General features: G+C 42.3%; 1 protein-coding gene across 1 annotated transcript in view; it reads right to left on the bottom strand.

Annotated features, from left to right (window-relative positions):
* LOC134543238 (uncharacterized) overlaps positions 1-18,440 on the bottom strand; it is a 109,045-nt gene that overhangs the window by 46,470 nt on the left and 44,135 nt on the right. The window contains exon 2 of the mRNA XM_063388140.1: positions 5,964-6,172. Coding sequence (XP_063244210.1) covers positions 5,964-6,172 — 209 coding nt within the window. The remainder of the gene's footprint in view (positions 1-5,963; positions 6,173-18,440) is intronic.

Genomic DNA, 18,440 nt, shown 5'->3' with positions numbered 1-18,440 from the left:
GGAGCCAAGCACCAGTGGTGAGAGTGTGTTGTGGACATTTGGTTAAAAATATTCCGATATCTTACGGAGCAATATTTTTTTTTTAAATATAGAACATAGCCTATGTCTATCTGGAATAACGAATTTCTCAAAAAGAATGTGATTAATATGTGGACTCGCATTTAAATTGTTGGAATATAATTAATAGATTAAATATTATCTGATAAATCTAACTGTCTTTAATTAATTGTACTATCCTTTCTGGACATGTTTCCAATTATAATAGTAGGTATTTTATGGGAACAACAATCATGTTTAGTAACGGTTTCACAATTTTGCTACCGTTTAAAGATACGTGTTTTTACCAGTTGCAGATCCACAGAATATTTATAAGTGGCCAAAAGTTGTTTATTTATTTTAATTTGCGATTGTCTTAGTTCTTGTACACCGTCATAGGAAGTGGCATATCGTGATGCGTATTTGTAAGATATTTCTTATGCCAAGGTTTGGCTCCAGATTGGCGTTAAACGCAGTCTTACAAGAACTAAAACCCTGGACAAACTCAGCTTTATCGAATTTTAAGTCCTTAGTCACCAAAGTCGTTAAAGCCATAATTCTCAGAAAAATTTTCACGAAGACAGTTTGCAAATATATATTTGTCTTCGAAAATCTTACTACTTAACTGCTTCGCTCTTCCGCTTATAAATCACACATAACGAAGCACGGATAATTTAAAAAGGAATACAATGTTGTTACTAAATATTTCTGTAGTTATTTTGATTGCTTGAAGTCAATAAATCAATAAATATCAAATCTGAGTGGCTTTATAAAACTTTTTTCAAAAACACCACATGTTTGCGTACCTACCACGCGTGCTAGAAAAGAAATTGCACTAATAGAGGTATAAGAATATGCAAGAATGTGTTTAGGTATGTAAGTATGCAAGTGATTAAGTATAAAAGTGAGCAAGTGTACGAGTGCGTAAGTATGCGAGAGCGCAAGTATGAAAGAGTGCTAGTATGCAAATGAGAAAGTATACTAGTGGGCAAGTATGCGAGTGCGCAAGTTTACAAGAGAGATAATTAGCAAATTTCAAGTATACAAGTGAGCGAATATGCAAGTGATCAAGTATGCGAGTGCTCAAGTATTCAAGTGCGCGCGCATGCAAGTTTCGCACTTGTGAAAGTGAACTAGTATGAAAGTTAGCAAATATACTAGTGAGCTAGTAATGAAAGTGAGCAAGTATGCAAGTGAGAAATTATGCGAGTGCGCAATTACGCAAATGTGCACTAATGTAAGTGTGCTAAAATGCAAACAAGCCATCGAGCGCCACACTCCCGATCGCTGAACTTTTTTAGTCGTCATCCGAGTGACATACATACTTCCGTTACCCTTTAAATCCCCAAACGTACCCTACCGACCGTAAAAGAAGTTTCAGTGTAAAACACCCAATTTCTCGACACACACTTTTCTTTTTCCCCGCTCACAGTAAAAGTCGCAGGGAAAAAAGCGTTATTCGCATGTTTGAAGCCCGCTGTGTGTGCTTGGACTTTGACGTCGTGGCACCTTCCACCCCCCCCCCCCCCCCTAATCCACCCGGTGTATAGTGTGACTCTATGTCCGCGGGTCGGGCCGGCCCGTGCCAAGAAGAAGGGCGCAAGGGAAAGAGAGGGTCTCTGCGGATGATCCGTAATGCGGTTTGCGAGGGCGGGCGGCTAGGGACGGTATCTGCGGGGGACCGAGTGAGGGGGAGGGAGGTGGTCGGCCGCATGTCCAGGGGTGGGGGTAACCTCGTTACCGCAGGCCGGCCGAGACCAAGGGCGCCCATACCTATGGGCAGGGTGGGTCCGTGGCTCCCCCTAGCTTGTTAGGCAAAGAAAAAATTAGGTGTTCTTGAGCATTTTGGGCAAATTTTGAGTCCTTTAAGGCCATTTTTGGCCATTTTTTGTCATTTGTGATGGTTTGCCCCCCCCCCCTCCTCCTACAAATTCTGCCCCCCCCCCCCTTACAAACTTTCATATCGGCGCCCTTGGCCGAGATCTCGTGACCTCTCGCAGGCGTTCCCGTCGCTGCACCGAGGCTGATCCCGCCGTGCCTTCACACGCCACTTCGGTTTTTTAGTTTCCAGAATCCTTTTGTTCGCAAACATTCACCCCGTTAGTTCAGTTAACTTTCAAGCTTCGTCAAAACATCTGTCACTTATTTATAAGGGGAGGCAATTTTCGCGAAAACATGTGAACGCCTATTAGACTGCAACAAGGTATACCCGCAAAAGCGGTTTCTTCCTTGTGATTGGCGGCCGTCTGCGAGAGAAGTCGTTGCCTCATTTGACCGAGCCTTTCAGGGTCGCTTTGGTTTCCGCGATGAATTACTGTGATTGGTTCTGTTACTGTCGACATGTACCTGACAGAAACCCACCCAATCAGGAAACACAGACGATGCTACAGTGTTTTGGCTTTCAGCTAGTCTCGGAATCGTTTCGCGAAATATGCATGGCCCTACCTATTTCCCAAACGGTATCTAAAAGTGATCATTATAATTGACTGCATGGGTACATAACATTTTACAGCTCGCAAATACCTCATGACAGGTATTTTTGGGGACGGCACATAGAATTCAAGAGAGAATCGAGATAATTTTTTTTTTTTTAGGAATAGTAGGGACCGGAAAACTTCGCGGATTCAGTGAACTCTAGGATAGCCTTCATTATCCTCTGCACTTCTCAAGTAAACACGCGTGTTCATTGGGTACTGAATTGTGAGTCGTCTCCACTGGGTAGCTTGTGATTCGACGCTTCTTTGGTCGATGGTCTCTCATTGGCCCAGAGAGCTCCAGTTAAACCGCGAGCCAATAGCAGAACCAGCAGAATTATACACATGTTTGAATTTCAGCCTATCACGAAATGAATCCACGAATTTTTCCGGTCTCTACCTATCGGTGATACGAATAATTTGTTTAATGCTACTTTGAACGTCCCAGGTGTGTCATGATTCGCAAAAAGAAAAAAAAAACATAGTTCACCTAGTAAACTCCTGGTCTTTGCATCCTCGTACCAGAACGAGGTTTAACTTCTTACTTTTGTAATCAAATGCACGTTTTTTTTTTTTTTTTTTTTGAGAAAACGAGTGTCTCTCAGCATCGCTGCGGGTTTAACAAACAGTTCCCGCGCTCGCATTAAAACTAAATAGTAATTTAAACGGAGCATAATTTGCCGTCGTTTTCATGAGCCACTTTCTGCACCGAACCACGTGAGCCTTCATTTCGCAAGGTACTTAAGAAAGTTAGTTTTAGTGAGTTACAACTCAGGTATTTTGCAAACTTCGCAACCGAATTGTGAAAATTTGCATCATAACGGAAGCTCCGCTCTGTCGACGACCTACACTCTCCAAGAACTAACTCATTAATACAAACCATGTTTTTGTAGCGTGGTGCGTGTCTATATTTTACACTTAATTTATATTCAGCAGCCGTCGACGCTAGAAGTTTGAAACTTCTTTCCTCAGATAGTCTCTTTATAATGACTGGAGTTTATGGAGACAGCATTGTAAAGAAAATTAACACGGAAACCCTGTTAAAAAATATTATTTTCGCCACGGCTTATTAAATTAAGAGCCTTTATAAAAACCTTTTATAGATCCCATACGTAGTATATTAGTTAACAACTTATTTTTTCGTGATGAGACGAAGTTTGTGTGTCATTTAATGTGTGTAATGTACACACACACACACACACAGGGTTGCAGTTTCTTCACGACAAAACAAGTTGTAAACGTCTACACGACTCATGGTCTAAAGAGCTACCCAAGGCTGTTTAAGTTTAAGTCCTTGAAGTGGGGGCTGAACAAAACATTTATTGTAAATAATATAGAAAGTATTTAATATGGAACAATAAGCATCTAGATTACGTTTAATTCAATAAAGTTGTACAACCCACAACCCCCCTTACGATTTATGTCGCAAAAATTATCTAATTGAAATGATTGGGTGGGAAAGGGGGAGGGGCTAGTACCGCATCACCAAATTATGTAAAATAAAGGTTTTTACTCTCAACGTGGGATGATAAGAGCGACGCTCGCTGGTGCGTCATGCGCTAAGCTGTGAACAGACGCGCAGTCTTCGCTCTTACGGTGGAAACGGACACCATGTTTTGCGCGACGTGTGACGCTATCTGTTGGTTGGGCCCTTAACCACTAGCAGGAAAAAAAAAAAACTTGGGCGGTAGGTTCTAATCCAAAGTGTTCGGTTTATAATATGGTTCTAACTACTTGACGACTAAAAGCTTAGTAAAAGAAATTTATTTATTTATTCATTTATTTTTTCTTGTATGCTTGAATCTCTGAGTGTGTATCCTGTTGGATACCACCCAGACTCGTGCAATTTTGCTATGGAATACATAGTCCACTGGACGTTTACCTCCTGCCTAAAAAAAATTAATGTGTGCGTAAACACTTAATGCTGTTTTTTTTAAATAAAAAAAAATATTTATATAAATGAGCAGAAGATGAAAAAGTTCTGGAATGCCACACCATAAAATATGTGGCTACTAAAATGAAGTCAGTTAATTTTCACTGGTTTGTTTGCTTGATAATGTAAGAAATAACCATGCAATTATAATGTAGCACGTGACTGTAAAAATGGGAAGGGGGTCCTCCGATCCTGGGCCCAGGGACCGTAATCGAATGTGGAGGCCATGTAATAGAAACTGGAAAAATTCGCTGGTTCGATGACATCCAGGATGGACTGCAGAGCTCTCCCCATGCTTAGGAATTACCACCTGTTCATTGGCTGCTGACTTGTGAGGAGTCTCAAATTGCCTGCCCGTGATTCGCTACTTCGTTGGTTGATAGGTCCCTCGTCGGTCCAGATTCCTCCGGACGATCTGTCAGCCAATAGAAGAAGCAGCATAAAGGCATAAGTATTTGTATTCCAGCCTTATCACGAGATGCATGCGCGAATTTGTTCCGGACACTGATCATAAAGAGGCAACGGTATTCGAGTGGCCAGATTACACAAGGCGATTCGGGTTTGATTTTCACAATTGTAATACACAGCGGACGTTTCCATAAGTCGTCGGGGTATTCTCGGCGTTCGCTCCGTATTTCCACTAAATTAATTCAATTGCCGTTATATCTCGTCGTTTCTCGGCTTACCGACCTCAATGTCAACGAGAAGTTTATTTAACTCTTAATTCATCAGTTAATTCGAGCTTGTCCATCTCAGTCAATGCTGACCACAATGCCTAGTAATATAAATTTTAAGTTTCACCACTTAGCCACAATGATAACACAACTGTAAGTTGTTTTTGAGGCCACATACGAAAATCCATGTAGGTATTAAGTGTCTAAACAAGGTCAGGGGGTAGTACCCATCGTGGAAACATTCTTGTCAACCCCGTCCCCAGAAATATAGTTTTTAAATTAATTTTAAATAAGACATGTATAGTTGCAAGTATTATATATGGTTTATCTACTTAACATAGTAAGCATTTCAATACTTTCAACTTTTTCAATAAATTTGTTTTTGCAACTTTCGAAATAACATCATTAAAATCAATTCATTTCGCTAATTTGTTTTTGTTTTTGAAGATGGTTAAGTCAGAGAGACAAAGCTTTGAAAAAATAAAAGTTTCTCACATGATGCTACTGAAACACATAATGAAAGTATGAGTGTTAAAACTAAAGTCAGATTTCGTACATAATTAGAAGGTTTATATGTCTATACACTCTAAATATCTTAAACAAGGCTTTTCTCTAGTGCATTGCCAAAATTTTAATAATAATAAAAATATATTGTGGCCACATGTTTTTGTCATTTTATCGCCTACACATTTATTTATTGCCTTATTTTAAGTGGCGAAGTTAAGGCGTACCGCCTTGTCTTACCACATCCACAGCACTCCCCTTCTTACACCTGTGGTTACATTCACGAGTATTTTAAAGGTAATCGAATGCTGCAGTGCTGACCAGAGACGGAAGAACACTCACATCGACGTGGATGCCAGGGAACGGGAAGATCTTGGTGGGCGGCTTCTCGCTGGGCGAGTAACGGTAGAACTCCAGCCGGCCACGGTACCACTTGACGGAGTACAAGGGCGCCCCCTCCAGGTCGTACAGGCACAGCAACGACGCGTGCTGCCCTCTCTGCACTGCCGGCGGAAACACCAGCAGGCTCACATTTTTCAGGCCGCGACCCCCTGCGAAAATGAAACCACGCTCTGCTACCAATACAAGACTGACTGCACGATGTTTCTCTCAACTTGTTTACTCTGATAATTAAACTGATTAAAGCGTGAAAAATAAAGCTAGTGATGTAGGTATCCTGTTCTCTCTGCATAGCCAGTAAGAGCACCAGTAGGATCTTGTTCTTCAGATTGCTGTTCATGTGCAAAACAAAACACACACACTGCTACCAATTCATGGCTTACTGTGTGGCATTCGTTTGAATTGATTTATTTTGCTATACCTATAAAATGAGGAATTTCTAAGGTCTTTAGTTAATGGCTGCTACAGACAGTACTTAATAAATAAAGCTACAATATCCTATGAATGTGAATTAATTTGGGTTGTCAGTAAGATAAAGGAAAAACTTGTTTTGACTTTATGATTTGTTCTTTTTTTTTCTCGAAATAGTTGACTTATTTTTCGCAATACATCATTCTGTGTATATGGTGTACCTGAATATTAAACAACCGAGCATGCATAAAAATGCACCAAAAAACTATTTAAAAAAAGAGATAATATGCATGTAATAGCCTATGCATTAAAATGAGTGATAAAAATAATTACAGACTTTGCTATGCTATATGTTAGTCAGGGTATACTGGTAAGCAAGTGAACAATGTTTTTGGTTTGAAGTATGTCGCATTTTTTTGTGATGTCAGTGCCAGGCCCATTTAATGGCCATAATTTGTCACAGTACCGCAAGTTTTTTTTGTAAGAGTGTTTTCATACTAAACAATAACCGCGTGTCCCGAAAGCGTACATTCAACCGTAGTTCTGTTCTCTGCACTTCAGTGATGACAAGACTGCGAATGTCGAGCGAGTGTATTGTTTGGGTCAAGGCAAAGGGGTTGGTGTGGGATATGGGTCAAAGGGGGGAGGGGAGGGGGAGGTCTACCGCAGGATCGACCGCGATTTCCCTTTCGATGTTTATGTTTTAGGACGTGGCGACACTTAAGCCCAGTGCCCTTCCTCTTGCGTGCGGCGTGTGTCCGTTTTAAGGCCCTCTCGAACCTTAACCCCATCGCCCTGCAGCTCCTAGTTTGTTTACGGGCGTCTCGAGGCCACTAGACGCCGTCTTTCAGGAGCCGCCCCCCCCCCCCCCCCAAACATCCAACCCCTTCCGCAACCCCGCAACGAACTCTGGAAGGTTTACGAGTTACTCGGGGCCGAATTTCTCTCTCCCCCACTCGTTCACCCCCCCCCCCTCCCTCACCGGGAAAAACACAAGCTCTCTCCCCCCTCCACCTCAAGGCGGCGTGGAGGTCTTGTTAATGACCGAGTCAAAAGCGGCCCTAAACACGGGCCTGTAACTCGCGTGGTGAGGGGAGGGGAGGGGTGAGGGACCCCGCGGAACCTCCGCACGTTGTGAGGGGGAGAGGGGGGAGGGGGTTGTAATACCGCAGGGCCGGGAGTTTCGAGCGGCCGCGGATTTATCGCCCGGCGGCCGGCCAGTTAACAGGGTTCTGGGCTCCGCCCCCTCCGAGCTGCGAGACCCGGCTGGCTGTCTTCATCCGGGCGAAGCCAGCCCGGCGCAGCACAACACCGCAGCCGGGCTTATACACACACACCACGTTGTTTTTGTTAAGTTTATACTTCTTTAGGCGCGTTATAAAAGAAAAATGAATATTCACGATGCGCGCAATGCAACGGAATTTTTTGACGTGATAACGTCTGATAACTAGGGACCGGAAAAAATTCGCGGGTTCAATGACCTGTAGCATGAACTCCACAGTTCTACGTACACTCGGTCAAATGTCACCCACTCATTGGCTGCTGTCTTGTGAGACGTCCCAACGTAGCAGCCTGTGATTCGATAAAGCTTTGGTGGGGGGTGTATCTCATTGGCCCAGCGTCATCCAGGTGAGTTGTGAGCCAATAGCATAGGCAGCACTGAGGTATAACTATTTGTGTTTTAGCCTATCGCGAAATAAAATTCGCGAATTTTTCCGGTCTCTATTGATAAATCGACGAACGCCGGCTGCACGCACGAAAAAATTGTCACGTTCCGCCTGAGCCGAGCGTGCAAGAACCGGCCAACCACCGTGCGAGAAAAATCTTCTATAATATCAAACAGGTTAAGTCGGGCTTTTTAACTAATTATTGTTCGTGATTATATTTAAACAAATTATTTAAATTAATATTTGCAAAAAAACTGTAAACATTATTTGAAAATTAAAAAGTATGCAATTTTTCATCAATGTTTTCTTATGACGTTATCGCGTAAAATTATCGTCCGTAAACCGACTTTACAGACAACCCCCCTTTTTTTACAGGATGAACAAAAGACTAGATACAAATAAAAATGATATAATATGTGCTTTAAATTATTTACTTCAGTGATTAATATTGATTACTGGTCCATGTAATTAAAAATATTTATTTATTGTGAATACTAGTGAATTAAATTGTGTTAATATTTTTTTAAACAAGTGAGGTTTATGTTCCTGTGTGTATAATTTATTTGCATAATAGATTATAATTTATAACATTTAGTTATTGAATAAAAATTAATTAAAATAAACTTACCGAGCAGCGTTTTTTACGAGAAAATTTACGTGATTATTACCTCACAATAAAGTACAGTTTCGGTAGTAATTACACAAAAGAAAAGTTAATTGTACGAGAGCTGCTATACAAATTAAGGTTTTTATTTTTACTGTGCTTAAAAATACATCAAGAAAGTAAGTTCTTTTTTTATTCTACATTGCTACTCTGTGTTGCTTAGAAAAGAGAGAGATAGAGAGATAAAGTTATGAAAATAAAAAAATAAAAAATAAATTTATTGTATTGGTTTGAGCGCAACCCTTCAACTTTTTTTTCTCGCCATAAGCCGCGGAGGTTTGCGATAAAAAAAAATTTCTCTCTCTCTCTCTCTCTTTCTCTTCTTTTGTCCCGTCCCAGACGGGGCTTCTCTTTCACGGCGTAGCTGGAAATTACTTCTAATGAGAGCGAGAACATTATCGCGTCGAAGGAAGGTGGTGGGGAAATGGAGAGGGGTGGGGAGTTAAGCAAGGATTTTCGCTAACTTCTCCGTCTCTCCCCCTTTCCCCCCCCCCCCCCCCCCCCGTAACTTCGTCTCGCAAACATTCACCTGCCAAAATAACGAACTTGCCCGACGATGCAGAAGGAAAAGAGGGCGTCGTTCACCCGTGGGCGGCCTGAAGGGATAGTGAGTGGTAAGGAGTCGAAAAAAAAGGGGGGGGGGGAAGGGTTGAATGGGGAAGGAGATGAACCATTCCTCTCTCCTTTCCCGAATATTTTATTCCCCTCCCCCCCCCCCCCCCAACTCGAGAACTTATGCCACCCCTGTAGCGGTTGCAAGCGGAAACTTCTTAGCGAGTTAAGACACCGTGTAATGAGCCAGCGATTTTTTTTTTTCATATAGCCTATAGCGGAGAAAAATTTTCCCTCCACCGCGGTAAAACCAGAAAGTACTTTCTTTCTTTTTTTTTTTTTGTGCGAGGTTTCTGAAGGAGGCGGGTATAAAACATCAGGGGATCTCTACTCGCATCTTTGCACGTCGCTCTCCGGGAACCGCCAAAAAGCAAAAATTTTCCCCGAGTTCCGCCGGAAGCGCACAATGGCACACAATGGCGCGCAGTGTTCTATCCACCGTGTTGTCAGGAACGCACGTTCCAGCGTTCTCATTTCCCCCCCCCCTTTCCCGCCTTTCTCCCCCCCCCCCCCCCACAGTCTATTTACCGCGCGGTCGTTTGAACTGTTAAAAGTACCCACAAACAAACTTGAACCTTACCGCGAGCTTATTCAACATTTAAGATTTAACATAAAAATTTCATCACGAAATTCTTTTATTTTTCATGGCGTCGAATATATGTAGGGTCAACATGTCTCTCTACAGTATGAAGAAAGCTGGGCTATCTCTACATTTCAATGTTAACTAAGGGTTGAAATGCCAGGTTTATAACGTAAATTATAACTTATAACTAGAAACCGGAAAAATTCGTGGATTCATTTCGTGATAGGCTGAAATTCAAACATGTGTATAATTCTGCTGGTTCTGCTATTGGCTCGCGGTTTATCTGGAGCTTTCTGGGCCAATGAGAGACTACCGACCAAAGAAGCGTCGAATCACAAGCTACCCAGTGGAGAAGACTCACAATTTAATACCCAATGAACACGCGTGTTTACTTGAGAAGTGCAGAGGATAATGGAGCCTATCCTAGAGGTCATTGAATCAGCGAATTTTTCCGGTCCCTACTTATAACATAAAGTATTAAATGATAGTTGCACTATAATAAAATTGTATTATATTTAATACCTATTAGCGGTGTAAATTCTGCTAATGTTCATCGAAAGTTATTTACACGGATGAATCACACGGGTCCACCCAACCTTTTTTCGAAATTTCTGAGACTTTTCCACAGATGGCAGCACCATAGTTTACGCACTTCCGTTCCAGTCTCGAAATTACTCCTACGAAATGCTGTATACCGAGAGCTAAGTTTTTTACCATAAAAAAATGGGGTGTGGCTCTGTCATGGACACGGCCGTGTGTTGTACGTGAATACGTTTACGTAACAGGTAATATTTTCTATACAAAAATATAAAATACGCTATTTTTTTTATTTTAACAGCATATATATTCACTGCAACTATTTTACACTAATGTTTTATATATTGCAATCGATAGGTTTTGACGAGAGCTGACGATTGAAACTCAAACGAACGTCGTAGCTTCTCCGAGTCAAAATGTTATACTAAATGGAAATCTCTAAACGCAGCAAAATGACCTCAAAATGGCGGCGCTTCCCCCTCCACCGCGCGCGATGCAGCCACAGTCCTCACTTAGCGTAAATGATTCTTTGATCCTTTAGCTATCCAGTGGTGGTAATTAAATTTTGGATGGAGATGTTAGATATGAAGCTGCAACACCAAACTGTATCCCCCGATTTTGTTATCATTCTTTTTTTTTTTAATTGCCTCCCGCTATGGAAGCAATTTTAAAGACATAGCTTGGCTTCTGGGTTGTAGCCGTGTTCTACAGTATGGAACTGCTCCCTGATGATGGCGACTGCAATGTCGACCGAAACGTCGGTGAATTATTCGCCAAGGACACGGCTACAACCCAGAAGCCAAGCTACTTCAGACAATGGCCGTGAAAGCCTGCGAACACTATCAATTTTAAAGACGTATTCACGTCAACAAAAAAAAAAGTAGGTAACACACTTGTGACACGGACATTGATGCGCGCGACGCTGCACGAGAAGCGAAGCGAAGCGAAGAGAAGAGATGCAGCCCACGCGTCTGGAGATAATATGTAACAATAAAGTTCCCCGTCAGCTCCGCCTGCGCCCGCCCTCACAATAAAGCGGTCTTCTGAAAGCCCCCTGCTTGAGGGGTGGAAGGGAAGGGTTTGGTAGGGAGGAAGGCACCATCCTACAGTCATCACGCCGTCGTTACGTCCGCCGTCTGCAGGAGACAGCGCCTCTCACTTCCCCTCCTCCGACTTCCAACCCCCTCCCCCTTCCACTGCCTAGCCAAGGGCTGCATTTGTGTCGGCGAGGCGGGACTGGCTGGTGCTTCTAGCGCGGTGTCTCCTCTGAGCTGGCGCGCAGTCTTCTACCAGTGCACAAGACAACTGTGAGATATGAGCGGTAGACTGGGTTCCCCCCCCCCCCCCAAAAAAAAAAATATTACAAAGCAGTCATGAGGACTGCCGACAGAAGTGAAAACCTTTTTAGCAATTTTTTCGAAAGAAATATTATCACACAACAAATTTGTTTCATCACGTTAGTATAATAACTCCTAAATTACTATAAAAATACGCATTGCATAGTAATTGTAGGTATTAAAATAAATAAATGATGATGTGCTTAATTTTTAGGTAATATTGCTACAAAGACTCCGTTTTCTTCGTTATTCAAACTATATTATTTATATGAGAATATTAATATATTTTATACTCACTTTTTAACTGCACAGTAATCGTACAATTAAGATGTAAAAGCGCAGTAAGTTATACTAATGGGAACAGATGTAGTGTTATCGTTAACACGTCACGTGACCATGTCGATGACGACTTACATGAATTTACTCCCTATCCAAACCTTCCCATAGAAGTTTTCACTTCAAATAAAACCACGAACGAGTGCGCACGAATGTGCACACCTGTGCGAAACCGGTTTACAATTGAAATCTTACGGTTGATTTCAGCCAGTGAAATTTCGCGAAGTAGACGACACCTGTTGGTACTGTTAGTAAGGAACTAGGTATATATTAACTACCAAATGATTATCCCGTGAAAACTGCTCAGAAATTTGTGAGCACATTTTTTTCAACTTATAAATATAGGGTTATATAAAATTTTTAGTTAACTATTCTAACCATGATACGTTCTTTTAGTCAGCAGTGTTTGCTAAAGACTTATAAGTAATAGCGGGAATTATTTTTCTTTTAAATGCAGGAATTACACCTGAGCATTGTAATATCTCGAAACGTTCTTGACAAAATGTGATTGATAAGTATAAACAGTTCTCTAGTCCCGCCAAAATGGCTTCCTACTCTACTCTCATTGGTAGGGGCAGGCATTTTTCGCGAATAAATCTGAACGCCTATTAGACTGCAACAAGGTATACTCGTAGCAGCGTTTTCTTCCTGGTGATTGGCGGCCGCTTGAGAGAGAAGTCGTAGCCACTCGGGACGCGTTTGCTTCCGCACTGAATTACTGTGATTGGTGCGCTAAAATTATACATGTGCCTGAAAGATTTACACCCAGTCACAAAACAAAGACGATGTTACAGTGTTTTAACTTATAACTAGACTAGAAATCTTTTCGCGAAATATACATGGCCCTACTCATTAGCTGTTGTGCCTTGCGTCCGTAATCAGAAATAAAAAATATTTATTTCCGTCGTACGTGTACGACCTATTTTCCATGCACACGAACGTCCTATGCGCTATTGTGAATCAATCACACTATAATAAATTAATTTTTGGATCTGAGGTATCCCAAACTTTTAGATTTTGATCTCATTTTGAAATTAAATAATGCATCATAGTTATTTATGCAAATTTATATAACTTGTTATGCTATTAGTGCACTTGTATTTTATTTAAAAAAAAAACGCAAGTCTATAACTCACAATAATATTCGTTGCATTATAAAAAGCAAATGTTCGGCGATATTATAAAATTCTAGAAAATTATTTTTTCACACCTACTTTATTTTATAAACTCTTTAATCGCCATTTTAAAGATTCGTTGTGACGGAAAAGGATTCCATCCAAGAGTTTTTTTTATAGGGAAACTCAAGCTGTCCAACTTGTCAAACAAACATGGCTGGGGCTATTGACGTTTTCGGTGCCGTCATAACCCCTCCCCCTCCCCCCAATCTTCTGTTTGACTCGACTTACTGGAAGGCGTCGGAGGCGAAAGTTGGACCGAACGTGCGGCAGGGCCTTAAGAACCCTCGCCAGAAGCAACTCTCCCGTGGCTCCAGCGCGACTTGCAAGGGTCGCCCCGGTAATTGCAATCCAGGCGACTGATTACCGGAGGGTGAGGGGTGTAGGGACTGCAGGGCGGGTGAACGTCCACCCCCTCCCTTCTCACGGCTCCCGGACCGGCCCCGGAGCGAGCACAATGCGGCGCTGCCGCGGCCAATCAGATTACAGCGCAGCGCCCCGGGGGCTGCAAGGTCTGCACGCGACAGCCCGACTCTCTGTTCCGCCACGGGAAGCCTTTACTTCCTTTCACAGACGAGAGAGCCAAAACCCGAAGTTCCCCGAAGTTCCCCGAAGTTCACGTTTTTATCCGTATCTTTAATGTGACTCTCCTAGCCAAAATCAACCGTCCACAATGTTTTAAAGTATTTATAATGTAGCTAACCTAACCTAACTGACCATTAGTATTCTTTTATCAACACCGCCATATTTATTTACAATGAACAAAAAAAAAACCGAAGATGCACGATCGGGCTTTTGGCCCTCTCGTTTGTGAAAAGAATACTTCCCGTCCCGCCACAGCCTCACAGGATGTCCACAGTTAGTACTGTCGTACTAGATATAGTACTTGTATAAGTTTTTTTAGTGGTCTAGTACATTTACGCTCAGATCTAGTACTTTTTTTTCTTTAATATAATAATATTACAGTAACTCCAATATGTTTTATTATTAAGCGTAATTATTTTTTAAAAAAACTATGGAATGTCTGTGTGTGTGGTGTGATATTTAAGTTAGAGCACTGGAATGTCTTAATAACTTCCTAAATCGTTAAAACCATAACAAATTATAATTTAGTACTTTTTTTTTCAAATCTAGTACTTTTTTTCTCGCCTAAGTTGGTACGAAATATTTTTTTTTTCCTTGTGGACACCCTGACCACAGCCAGGGCCACGGCCGAGCGTAGTTTCAGACTGCTTCATAGCAGCCTGCACTCGTCAGCAATGTACATACGTGTGTCGGCGAGGCGGTATGCCCGCTGGTGCTTCTAGCAGGGGCGTGCCTAGGGGGGGGGGGGGGGGGACCGAGCGGGACCGGACCACCCCCCCCCCCCCCAGGGCTAAAAATATATAAATATTAAATTCATAAAATGAAAAAAAATAAATATTTAGTATGATATTAAAATAAATTCAATGATACAAGCTTAAATGTTTAATTAAACAGTATTTTTTTAGATAGCCTTAATCAGCAATATTGAACACGTATTTTTCAAAATTTTCCCGGGGGTGGAACCCCCCAGGCCCCCCGGAAAGGCCCTAGCCTTCTGCCTGACCACCCCCCCCCCCCCCAGTGCAAAATCCTGGGCACGCCACTGGCTTCTAGCGCGGTGTCGCCTCTCTGGACTGGCGCGCAGTCTTCTCCCAGTGCGTATGAGCGGCGACCGTGACATTACATGGCGGAGAAATGAAGGTAAAATGTGTAACGCAAGCCCCTTAAGTGCTTTCAAGAATCTGTACCGGTTGTTTTACGCCTAAAAATATTGGTTGTCTGTAAGGTCGGTTTACGGACGATTGTTTAACGTGACAACGTCGTAACAAAACATTGATGAAACGATTGCATACTTTTATGAATAAAATTGAATCATTTTTTATTTTAATAATAAAAGAATAAATACTTGAAATTATACTAGTAATCATATTTTTAAAATGCAAGAATAATTAACCTTTATTGCCGAAATTGCTTTTGTAATAAGCAATGAAAACCACATTAACTTTTCACTTCACTTTATAAACAGTCGACGAAACAGTTCACGTGTAGATGACTTGTAATTAATTTTAAACACTGGCGTTTAGCTATAAAATTTAAATATAATTATGAACAAGTTGTCATATAAATAAATTGTATTCAAATATCTATCATCAATTATATGAATCACCATAATTTTTAGTCAATTTGTTAGCGTAACGGGACACAGCGTAACGGGACACAGCGTAACGGAACAATGTGCTTAACGGGACACTTTTTAGTGCGTGCAGCCGGCGTTCATCGATTTATTAGACGTTGCCACGTCAAAAATTTACTCCGAAAACACGCCTTTTAGTCATTTTAACTCTCCTAAAAATACAGGTTAAAGACTTAATCCGAAATCAAAAAGTACTTTTCAGCCCGTCAGCGAATTTTAAAATGCTTTTCTGAAACAGACCCCACTCGGATATGTTGAGTAGTTTTGAAATCGCGTGACTTCTCCTGGAGCTCTGCGCACCGTGTGTGTGCCCGGGCAGACGGCGCCATTAAGGCCCCTGCCTACCCGGACACACACACGGTGCGCTGGACTTCAGGAAAAACCACGCCATTTTAAAGCTGCTCAACACACCCCACTGGGAGTCCATCATCTACGAAAAATTATCTGTGAATACGTAGAGAGAGAATGATTAACATTGTTTCCAGATTTCGTTTTAAAATTTTATTTTTGTAATTGTGAAAATAACTACAGAGCAGTTCTATAGGCATGAAACATCTGGTGCAGATTGTTAAAAGCAACCAAGGGACTCGCATTAGGGTCGTTACCACAACGCCGAACGTACAATAACGCCGAATACCATAACGCCGAATGCCAAATTGACCGCAACGCCGACAGCTAGAAAACTGCTGTGTACCACAACGCCAAAATACAGTAACGCCGAAAAATGTTAAATGTATCTTAACGCCGAAATACCACAACCTAACCTAACTTAGGCTAGCCTAACCTAGCCTAACCTAGCCTAACCTAACCTAACCTTACCTAACCTTTGTGGCAGTCCTGCAATGACATTATTCGGCGTTAATGTATTTCGGCGTTGTGGTACACAGCAGTTTTCTAGCTGTCGGCGTTGTAGTCAATTTGGCATTCGGCTTTATTGTACGTTCGGCGTTGTGGTATTTCGGCGTTTTGGTGCGTCCCCCTCGCGCATTATACCTTTATATTCATTTCTCCGCCATATAATTTTACTGTCGCCGCGCTTGGAGGCGATACCGCGCTAGAAGCACCAGCGATGGTCGCCCTTATCGTCCTGTCTCTCAAACACAAGCACCCCACTGCCCAGGCGGGTCCCTTAAAACATTTACCTCGATTTACAATGATTTTTAAATCACGTAGATTCCAATCCATACTTGTTGTTTGTTCTGAAGCTGTGCACACCGCGCGCGCGCGTGTGTGTGTGTGTGGGTGCGCCCGGGTACACATTTCCCCCTCGCGGGCAGTGTGTGCTCCGAGTGTTCCTCGCCCAGCCAATGAGCGCGCGAGTAACAACGAAGGCGGGCAGAGCCGCGGGAATGACAGTCGCGCTCCGACCCCCCTTCAGACGGGAAGCCTTCTTTTCACAGACGAGAGAGCCAAACCTCCGATCGTGCATCTGGGGGGGGGGGGAGGGGGGGTTGTTCATTGTACATAAATATGGCGGTGTTGATAAAAGGATACTAATGGTTAGAGACCGGAAAAATTCGCGGGTTCAATGACCTCCAGGATAGACTCCAATATCCTCTTCACACTCGGGAAAATGCCAACTGTTCATTGGCTGTTGACTTGTGAGTCGTCTCGACTGGGTGGCCTGTGATTCGACACTTATATGGGGGAGGGTTTCTAATTGGCTCTCAATCCTACAGATTAACAGTGAACCAACGACAGAAGCAGCACTAAGGTATAATTATTTGAATTTTAGCGTAACACGAAATGACCCCGCGAATTTTTCAGATCTCTACTAATGGTCAATTAGGTTAGGTTAGCTACATTATAAATACTTTTAAAACATTTGTGGACGGTTGATTTGGTTAGGATAGCTACGTTAAAGATACGGAAAAAAAAAGCACGAACTTCGGGGAACTTCGGGTTTTGTCTCTCTCGTCTGTGAAAAGAAGGCTTCCCCCTTCAGACGCGCGACCGCCATGACAGCAGTCTGGCGCTCAACGCTAATGACGTGTCTGCGAGCGCCCGGGCTAATGGAGGCGTCGCCGCGCTCCGTGGAGGCGCGCGGGGGGAAAAAAATATAACAACCGTTCCAATCGCGGAACTTCCTACTCGCGTGAACATTATTATTCCCCCCCCCCCCCCATTTTTCTTTTTCTGGCGTCACCAAAACTCCAGATTGGCGCCATGTTTGTCTGGCGTTGGCGGCGGGTGTTGAATACACGGTTCAGGAAGTTACAAATTTGACGACGTCTTATCGTGGAGTGGAGCAAAAAAAAAAAAAAATCAGTCGATACCAGACGTTACAAGTTTAACTTGTTTTCCTCCTTTTTTATTTTTTTTGTCCCCTCTCCCTCCTGTCACCAGCGCCCGGTAATTACCTTTTCAAATTATCCCAGATTTCGCACAGAAAAAAAAAATATCGGGATATTAAACACTCCGAGATTGCTGATGAAACACGTTTTCCGACATTTCAATGATTAAAGAAATCGCAACTGCGACCATGTAAAAAAATATATTTTAAAACGGACAAACACTCAGTAAAAGCCAAATTATAACGAGAAATTTTTCATTACTTCGTGCTTTCGTTGATTCATTAAGTTACTCGACACTTCTTTCAAGTAGGCCTCTGTACGTAAGTTTCTAAAAAACCCAAATAGTTTGAATGGTTGGAATGGTTTTGTGGAACATTAGTATTTTCACCACCTTGAAAATGATGGCACGGTCGTAGATCGAAAATATTTTGACCGACAGGCGGTAGATCGAAGTTGTTTCTTTGACATTTCGTTCTCGAAACTGTCAGTCTATTGAAAACTATCATATCTATGAATTTTAATGGACTTTCCCATTGCTTGAAATGAGTCTGGGAGTGGTAGGACAACATAAGTGACTTAGCACAAA

Source organism: Bacillus rossius (assembly GCF_032445375.1).
Source record: "Bacillus rossius redtenbacheri isolate Brsri chromosome 9 unlocalized genomic scaffold, Brsri_v3 Brsri_v3_scf9_2, whole genome shotgun sequence".
In the NCBI taxonomy this organism is placed as follows: Eukaryota; Metazoa; Arthropoda; class Insecta; order Phasmatodea; family Bacillidae; genus Bacillus; species Bacillus rossius.
Note: the sequence above shows the minus strand (reverse complement) of the source record. Positions and strands in the feature narration are given on the sequence as shown.